The sequence below is a fragment of the Sinocyclocheilus rhinocerous genome, unplaced genomic scaffold (genome assembly GCF_001515625.1).
Source record: "Sinocyclocheilus rhinocerous isolate Xijiao unplaced genomic scaffold, SAMN03320098_v1.1 scaffold2398, whole genome shotgun sequence".
In the NCBI taxonomy this organism is placed as follows: Eukaryota; Metazoa; Chordata; class Actinopteri; order Cypriniformes; family Cyprinidae; genus Sinocyclocheilus; species Sinocyclocheilus rhinocerous.
The window spans coordinates 406,676-416,779 of NW_015644003.1; the positions used below are offsets into that span (position 1 = coordinate 406,676).

A 10,104-nucleotide genomic window follows, 5' to 3' on the forward strand; every position below is an offset into this window, starting at 1 on the left:
TAACTCTATAATCTCCCAATCTACTCAGGTTAAAAGTGTGGGTGTCATCCTCGATAGTACGTTGTCTTTTGAGAAGCATGTGAACAATATTACTCGGTCTGCGCAGAGCCATGGAAAGAGAGAGCTGCGTCAACGGAAGTCCAAACGCTCGATCGTCACGTGATTCACGTAGACCTCAAATAGTTCCAGGAAGCTCATAGCGGGCAACTGAAATACATTGAGTTGGAGAGACAGAACTGTGATTTTGGGTAATTAGTAGACAATAAAATAATTTATTTACATTATTTATAAAATAATGTATACGTAGTATATATATAGATGTAGTTATATTAGTGTTGTTTTTAAAAGATAAAATCCTCTAATATTTGAGGATTAATGTGGTCAGCTATCCTTACCTGCCTTGTTAACATATTTTAGGCTGAAGGTAAAAGTCCGTGTTTGCTATATAAACGACATCGTGGTCTTCTGCCAACAAGTTCAATCACAAATATACCTGTTCATTGTCGTTTTACTAATCTCATGGTAAATGTTAAGTTTGTTGTCTTAGAAAATACGTTCCAAATAAATGAAGATATTTTATTAAGTGAAAACTAATCTTGTTCAATGTTTTTGATTCTTGTGCACCCCTCAGTTATTTATATATAAAAATATATTTGTAGTATATTCCAATTTAAAACAAAATTTGTACACATTTAATCATATATTTTATGTTGACTTTTGTTTGTTATAATACCTTTCAAAAGTTCATCACAGCGTTCTCTTCTGCTGCATCTCTACGGCGCTGATAGCATGAGCGCTAACTTCCGGGAACTATTGAGCGGCTCCACGATCCGCCATTGCTGTAAAAAAACGATGGATGAAACTGCATGAAGAGAATGAATAACATCCCGTAAATCTACTAATTAAGTGAGGAATAATCTAATAATCATCTGTTTTAATGCACAGGGTAATTTGATTAGCTGTGCTGATAATGTACTATTTTGTTCTATAAATGTAATACCTTTCAAAAGTTCATCACAGCGTTCTCTTCTGCTGCATCTCTACGGCGCTGATAGCATGAGCGCTAACTTCCGGGAACTATTGAGCGGCTCCACGATCCACCATTGCTGTAAAAAACTGGTCCACTGGAGTGAACGGAGTTGTCACAACTCTCTCTCTCTACAGCTCTGGGTCTGCGTATCTCCAATTACGGAACATCAGCCGCCTTCATCCATTTCTCACACCAAATTCCACAGCTATTCTTGTACATGCTCTAGTTACCTCGCGCATTGATTATTGTAACTCTCTTCTCTTTGGGAACCTTACAAACTCCTTCATAAACTTCAATTGGTCCAGAATTCAACTGCCCATATGATTACTAGAACCTCCTCCATCGAGCATATTACTCCAGTTCTCTACCATCTTCACTGGCTTCCTGTTAAATATCGAGTAAAGTACCACATATATTTTTTTCCCTTCTTTTCTTTTATTGAAAAATGATTTTATCAGCAATTAAAATTAGATGTTCATTAATACAATTTAATTATTTAACATAGGCCATATAGCTATATCATATCCTACTATCTGAACAGCATTAGTCTCCTAAATTCCTAAATATTCTCCCTATGTAAGTCACACAATATACGCAGGCAAATATGTACGAAAAATTTACAATGCCAATATCTTGATACAGTCTTTATTGAAACAGTTTTCTAAACACATCCACTCCTTCTAGACCCTTGATTTATAGGGCTCATACATTCATTCAACACATTTTGTCTAATGCCAAAACAGGACGTGCATTTTCACCGTATACTATACCCCTGCAATGTCTGCACATTCCATTTCCATGCAGGCTTCTATACACACAGGCAAATACACGATTATAAAAGTAGAATAACTTTATACATAGATGGCTACCCTGCAGACAAGCCTGCACTGGTCCTTTACGGGCAGCCAGCGCAGGACCCCTGAGAACTTGCTCATTGGCCCCTTAGCACTAGCAGCCCTCACTTAGCCTCCAGAAAGCCTTAGTGCTGGAGCTACTATAATGTGAATTAATTAAACCTAAGCAATGAACTCAGAGATCAAGCTCTGGGTGAGATCAGGGAATCATCAGATCAGTTTTTTTTCTTGCGACTTACAAGGCTATAACAAATGTGGTTCAGAAACAGTTACAGCACCCTGAGAAAAACTTAAATTAGAAAGTCAAGGGTCAGGAACCCAACTAAAGCAAGCGCTTACCTCCATAACAGTGACTTCAAACTTTATTATTTTCAATAAAACAGCGCTAAGGCTTCCTGGAGGCTAAGTGAGGGCTGCCTGTGCAGGGCCAGTGCTAAGGGGCCAACGTTTTGCCAATGAGCAAATTTCTCAGTAAAGGGACCCGTAGAGGGCCAGTGCAGGCTTGATTGCAGGGTATATTCTCATTGATTATACTTGATTAATTCATATTTTGATTAATAAAAATATTCTACATTGTCAGCTTATTTAAATAAGGAGATTTGACTTTAATTTTATGGTTTTTGTTTGACAGCTGTTGCTGCCAGTCATTTGACCCTTTTATCATCTAACGGTTCTGTTATTGTATTAATTACAGATTATTTTTGTAATTTTTACATACATATGTTGGTAATGTAAGAAAACAGAAAACACACTGTATAAAAATAGTGAAAAAAGTTTTTCTGTATAAAAATGTGAATTACTGCAATTTGCCATTAATGTCATAATACTTAAAATAACAGCAAAGTAGTTAATTTAGAGATAATTTTACAGAGTTTTGACTACAATTTAAAATAAAAGAAAACAACCTAAAAAAAATCAGTTATTTTTCATAAAATTAAGATTTTTGTTTTTTTACAGTGCAGACAAGCAGAAAACTTTTCAATGGAGTTAGACCTCAAAAATCGGAGTTTTTCCATTTGTATGACAAAGACCATGTCCATAATCCAAATTCGAAAAGAGGGAGGTGAGGATGACTTCCAGTTCTTTAATATAAGTCTCTTGGCTACAATCATACTCGGTGTAAGGGCCTGTTGTAAAGTTTTTGGAAGGCTAGAGGTGCGTTGTGAAAAGCCAAAGATAGCAAGTTCTGCGTCTGGCAGAAGAGGCCTATTTTAGGCCTTAGAGTATCAATCACATATGCTTGTCCAAAATCCTGACAGTGAAGGGCAAAACCAAAAATAATGAGCAGTTGTATCCTCCATGAGCTTGCACTTGTCACACAATGGTGAAACAGAAGACAAAATTTTGTGCAGTTTGGTTTTAGTATAGTGAAAGCGATAAATGACCTTGAATTGTATCATGTCTGCTGTTGACTGAGCCTAAATGACTCTCTAAATACTAACTGTAGTATAGGCTGTTTTATTGCAATTTTAAGGTTTTTAAAACTTAAATACGTAAAATTGTGAGTGCATTGCATGGTACAGCTTTCTTGATTATTCTTGTTTCAACACAATTTATTGCTTGCTCATAAAGTCAAGTTTGATTTATACCCTTTTCTTTAGAATCAATATCAGTTACAGTTACCTTCATTTCAGTGAAGCCAAATTTCATTTCTAAACTGACCTCACGATTCAAGCCCCTGTTACTTATGGGAATCCCCACTGTAAAAGAGCCAATTGGCTCCGCCCCCGACTCATCGACACACTTGACATTTTGTCTTCTAGTTCTGTCAAATTTAAATGCCATTGTTATTTGATTGTCTGTTGGGCTGAAAGTAAATGTTTGAAATTCATCACTGAGGACTGATTCTCCCTTGCTAACAAGTTTTTCAGTGCAGACATTGTAGCATTCATGTCCTTCACTATTTACATATTTGTTTTTTCCCTTGTGTATAGATTCATCAAGAAGCATATTTTCACTGACACAGTATGTGGGAGCACATGATTTTACCACTTTAGGTTGTTTGCCATACATGACTGCTCCTTTTATTATTGCAAACTGGGGTTCAACTGGGCACAGTACTCTACATCTAGAGCTAAAGTGCTTCGTCATAAAATCTCTCAGCATTGGACTTTCAGCATAACCTCCAATTAACAGCATGGACTCAATGTTCAGCTCATTATTTTTCATAATCTGCTTAATTTTGTCTGCAGTTGCCCAGAGACTGTCAGTAAAACAGCTCCTCAGTTGTTGCTCTTTAATTAGGATTCTTCCATCATACCATTCTGCTCCATGAACACCCTCAAAGTAACTTTCTATGCTTTGTTTTCGTCTTGCAATTGCTTGAAAGGAGAATGGGCACGAGATCAGCACATCTCCATCAGAAGATTTTATCAGAGCAATGTCACATTGTAATTTAGGCACTTCTGCTGGGTATTCATGCTCAAATTCCATGAAAATTTCCTCAGAAAATATATATTTGAGAAAAGAGGTGAACTTTCTGTCTACTGCTTGTCCACCCATGTCATTTGCTGAAGCAGCATGCAATTTCTTCAGGTGTCCCTCCTCCATCACCTCATGTACTGTTATGTCAATTGTTTCACCTGCAAAATATGTAACAATTTAATAATAATGTAATTTAATTACAGTGCAGTAAAAATTGTCCAGTAAATTAACAGTAAAATACTGGCAGCACATTTGCCCATAGTTTACTGTAATTTTACAGTTCTTTAGCCACTTTACAGTATGTAACTGTAATGCACTAAATTACAATAACTGCCATGCATGTTTATAAACCAATATTTATGTTAACAATGTGAGCACATTAATACTCTGAACTCTTTTAATCTGAGACTACTAAAAAAAGAATATTTCTTAATATAACATTATCTGAATTAAGCAAAATCATTACTAGTAAAAGCGTAATTTAACTCAAATCCCTTGCAGAAAACTGCTAGCTAACAACAGCTCACATGCATGTGCAACTGGAGTTAGCGAAGAGACTCACACTGCATCAGTAACTCGAGTTCCCTTTCAGTCAGTCACGTTCAACATTACGTCAGTGACTGACGAATTGAGATCTCGCCGGAAAGACCAATCACCTTTGAGTGTTAACAAAACGAGCCAATGAATATTGGCGTGCGAGCTTTGCATTGTGCACCCCGCCCCACAGTGCGGGCATATAAGGAGTGCACGTGCAGTCGCACATTCAGTTTTTCGCTGAGGGGCCGAGCCTTTCTGCTTGAGGAGTCACCGAAGAGAGTGTCTACAGACAGCGTTTCTGCGAGTGTTGGTGTTACAGCGCGTCAGCGGAGGTTTGCTGGTCCAGTGCTGCTGCTTTTCTGAGTTTGGTTGGTGTGCTGCAGCTCATCAAACTGCGGTTGCGCTGCGACCTCTGTGAGCTTCAGCACTTTATATCTAAAAGAGCAATATCTAAAAGAGCTCCATGGTAGAGCCCTGCATTTCAGCCCGAGCCTGACTGGCCCCGATTTATTTACACCGCTAGGGCCGGGCTTTGGGCTAATTTTCACGTCATAGCTCATGGGCTTCTCCATATTTTTACATTTCAGACATCCATCAATTATGGTGATGAAAAAGATTTGCCACACTGGTGGAAACAACACAAGACCATGCTACCACGACTGTAAAGACCGGCTCAGACGGTGTTTAGTGTCCCTGCCAGCAGCAGCAACAGCAGCGAGTGTGCCTTTAGTGCAGCTGGAAGAGTTCTGTGTTCAAGTGCACGCAATAGGCTAACGCTTGCTGCAAAAGTAATTACGATGAATGTGTTGGGGCTAAATAGTAAGGACATACAGATGCATCTCAATAAATTAGAATGTCATGGAAAAGTTCATTTATTTCAGTAATTCAACTCAAATTGTGAAACTCGTGTATTAAATAAATTCAGTGCACACAGACTGAAGTAGTTTAAGTCTTTGGTTCTTTTAATTGTGATGATTTTGGCTCACATTTAACAAAAACCCACCAATTCACTATCTCAACAAATTAGAATACTCCATAAGACCAATAAAAAAAAATTTTTGTCAGAGGCGTCTTACCTGGGCTAAGGAGAAGAAGAACTGGACTGTTGCCCAGTGGTCCAAAGTCCTTTTTTCAGATGAGAGCAAGTTTTGTATTTCATTTGGAAACCAAGGTCCTAGAGTCTGGAGGAAGGGTGGAGAAGCTCATAGCCCAAGTTGCTTGAAGTCCAGTGTTAAGTTTCCACAGTCTGTGATGATTTGGGGTGCAATGTCATCTGCTGGTGTTGGTCCATTGTGTTTTTTGAAAACCAACGTCACTGCACCCGTTTACCAAGAACTTTTGGAGCACTTCATGCTTCCTTCTGCTGATCAGCTTTTTGAAGATGCTGATTTCATTTTCCAGCAGGATTTGGCACCTGCTCACACTGCCAAAAGCACCAAAAGTTGGTTAAATGACCATGGTGTTGGTGTGCTTGACTGGCCAGCAAACTCACCAGACCTGAACCCCATAGAGAATCTATGGGGTATTGTCAAGAGGAAAATGAGAAACAAGAGACCAAAATATGCAGATGAGCTGAAGGCCACTGTCAAAGAAACCTGGGCTTCCATACCACCTCAGTAGTGCCACAAACTGATCACCTCCATGCCACGCCGAGTTGAGGCAGTAATTAAAGCAAAAGGATCCCCTACCAAGTATTGAGTACATGTTCAGTAAATGAACATACTTTCCAGAAGGCCAACTATTCACTAAAAATGTTTTTTTTATTGGTCTTATGGAGTATTCTAATTTGTTGAGATAGTGAGTTGGTGGGTTTTTGTTAAATGTGAGCCAAAATCATCACAATTAAAAGAACCAAAGACTTAAACTACTTCAGTCTGTGTGCATTGAATTTATTTAATACACGAGTTTCACAATTTGAGTTGAATTACTGAAATAAATGAACTTTTCCACGACATTCTAATTTATTGAGATGCACTTGTATTTGAATTTTATTAATAAACAAGTGTTTTTTGAGGCAGTGTTGCAAAGATGAAGTTGATGATTCTGACTTGCCATCTCCTCATCTTTACGGATTACATAATGAAAAAGTATTTGTTTTGTTATTTTAATTATTCTGTTTTAAAGTAGTAATTTAAAGCTTTCTATAGATGTATTTATCATGTCTGTGAGCCAAGTATTAGCTGATTTTCGGATCATTTTTGTGAAGTGTTCCTGGGGTACGTTTCCCAAAAGCATCGTTAGCTAACTATGGTCCTTAGTTCCATTGAACTCTACTGGTAACGACGGAACTTGCGACCATAGTTGCTTTTGGGAAACGCACCCCTGTTCAAAGAGACCGAGCCGGCAGAAAGAGCATCCTGTTTGTTTTCTTTATTTTACAAAAGTACAATGTTTTGTTGATATTGTGAGTGCACACAAATAAAACTAGACCCTTTACAGTTCCGAATGATGTATTACTCTTACCTTTATGAGCAAAAATGACGGCTTATTTTAAGTTGTTTCCACTGTTAAGTAAAAAAATGCAAGTGATCGCGCTGACACTTCCATGTCCTGCAAAGCGCATTTTAGCTTCCACTCTTTACACAAACGATTGGATATGCACCTAATAGCGCACTTGATCTAGGTTAAACATTTGAACTAACATTGTGATATGCTTGAAGTGTTTTATATCTATAGATTTCATTTTAGGCAAGTCGTGATGATTAACTCACTGTCTGCCGCTGGCCGCTTAGTCGTTACTTTAAAAATAAAAAACTTGAATTTAACAAACAAAAAATGTTCCAAACATATTTCTAAATTAACAACTCCCTGGGGTCGACGGTCGCGCCAGTGCGACCAGCTCACTTTTTTAAAGATCAGTGCGAAAGACACTAAATACGCAGTGAATACTGGATACAGAGACATGAGAGACATATCTATAGAAAGCTTGACATGTCTACTTTTAAATGAAGTAAGTGTTATCGAAAACAAATATTCTGTGATAAAGTAATCCATATAAAACCAACACGATGTTCATTCTTTCCCGTCTAAACTCATTATCTCTAATGTGATCCCGCCCAAGAGCAGCACGCGCCCTTCATATCTAAATATCCACATGAGACGTGCGCACATGTAAACGCCAAACGTAAACAAAGCGTGAGGATAGTCAAGTTCATCGCGGCTACTGTTCGTTTCTGGAAGAAGACGCGCTGAGAGGAATAATAAGCCAGAATTTACCTCAGAAAAAGAACCAGATGCGACGCGCTTCATCCAGTGGATGAGATCAATTTGATGAGTAAGTCATGTTTCTTTTTGCAGTAATTCACGTGTTATTGTGACAAACTTGAACACATTTACTACTTGGGCTTTTCCCAAACTATAATTCCTGATTAAATTGTTTGAAATGAGTGAAACATTTTGAATATGATAGGCAGCTCATTTTATCTAAATTTCTTATGACACGATTGTTTTCATGCTCTATTTAATATAAAACAATACAATATAAAAGTAATATGAGTGTACACTGTAACATGATGAATGCTACGAGTCTAAGAATGATTAGACCATTTTATTATTAATACTCTGTTCACAAATATATTTTTATAATGTGCTAAACAATAATAATTAGTTTCTCAGATATAAAATGTCCTTTTATAGGATAGTACAAAGCATGCGTGAGTCTATGACTACAAAATCATATACTATAAAATAATACATAGGCTACTAGGCTATATGACTACAAAATCATAGTTGGCTTTTTCTAAAACTATCATTCCTGAATAAATGTTTGAAATCGAGTAAAACATTTTGAATATGATAGGAAATTCATTGTAATTAAATTAAATTTCTCACGGTGCGATGATGTTTTTATGCTCTATATAATATAAAACAATAGCCTATATAAAATTAATATGAGTGTGCACTGTAACATGATGAATGCTTGTTAAGAATGTTTAGAGTTAGACCATGTTTATTATTAATACTCTGTTCACAAATAGATTTTATTACTGCTAAACAATAATAATTCGTTTCTCAGATACAAAATGTACTTTTTTACAGTAGTACAAAGCATGCGTGAGTCTATGACTACAAAATCTATATATACAGATGCTCCTGATATTAACATGCTCACACGTGTTTTTTATTTTTTTTTTGGTTGTTTGTTTTTTAGTGATCGGATACCTGCACCACAGATGAATCCTGCTGACTTTCACTTGAGTCTCTTCAAACTGTTTTCCTCTGAGAGCGCTGTACCAACTTCAGATGTTCAACTACACTGATATTCTGTGGTAAAACAAGCTCCTTGATGTTTTATTGTTTCGTTTGGAGTTACCATTATCAAGATCCGTGTTTGCTTTAGTTGGCTCTTGACCCTTGACTTTTGAATAGTGTTTTTGTTTATCTGGCTGCTGTAACTGAATGTTTAGAAAACATATTTGATATAGTAAAAAAGGCCAGAAAAACATATGATCAGGTGTTTTTAGCTGTGGTTCAATAAAGACATTATCAGCATGTTCTAATGTCCAATTGTATGAATTGTTTGTGTTATGTTATTGACCATACGATGCATACGGCTTAAGATCTAACAGTGTTAAGATTAAGCCGATAGATAGTTACTTTACACAAAAAGTAAAAGCTACTTTATCAAACAGACTTCAAGGATCAGCGTATGAATGTCAACAATGGTGACAATTAACAAATTCAGATAAAAAGATAACCTCTGAACATTACAAAACAAACAGCTAAAAAGTCACAACAAAAATAAAAGCAAATAGTAAGAATAAAAGAAAATACTAAGACAGTTCAGCTGCATAATTTATTCATGTCGCACTGCATGCTGGGAGCCATGGATGAGTTTTGATTGGTGCACCCAGAATGCACTGCAACATGGAGCTTTATGTTGATAATAGGTGTGTTCGACTTGAAGCACGGCTACAGACGGCGATCAACGAGAGTAGCCGCTTGCAGTCGGGGGCAGATTTGACAACGCAACGAGCCGTCAAGCCGGACACTTTCTGCTCCCGTTAGTGACGCTCGCGCGGTGTTTGCATACTCTATCACAGATGAAGTGAATTAAATGCAATATTTGTCAAATACACAGACGTTTCAGAAACGTTTTCATGAGCAACAGAAACACTTTTTATATACTGCTTAATACAGCGCCATCTGTTCAAGAATAAAGTTAAACGTAAATATATACTATTTAAATACTAATAAAGTGGGGGAATATATGCGTTCATCAATGTTTTATGATAAACGTGACTCAATATAACAGTGCGA

The 10,104-nt window shown here is 37.1% G+C and overlaps 1 protein-coding gene across 1 annotated transcript in view; it reads right to left on the reverse strand.

Annotated features, from left to right (window-relative positions):
- Positions 1-3,456: 3,456 nt before the first annotated feature.
- The window catches only part of LOC107757725 (heat shock 70 kDa protein 12A-like), a 22,970-nt gene continuing 16,322 nt past the window's right edge, over positions 3,457-10,104 (reverse strand). The window contains exon 5 of the mRNA XM_016575287.1: positions 3,457-4,466. Coding sequence (XP_016430773.1) covers positions 3,457-4,466 — 1,010 coding nt within the window. The remainder of the gene's footprint in view (positions 4,467-10,104) is intronic.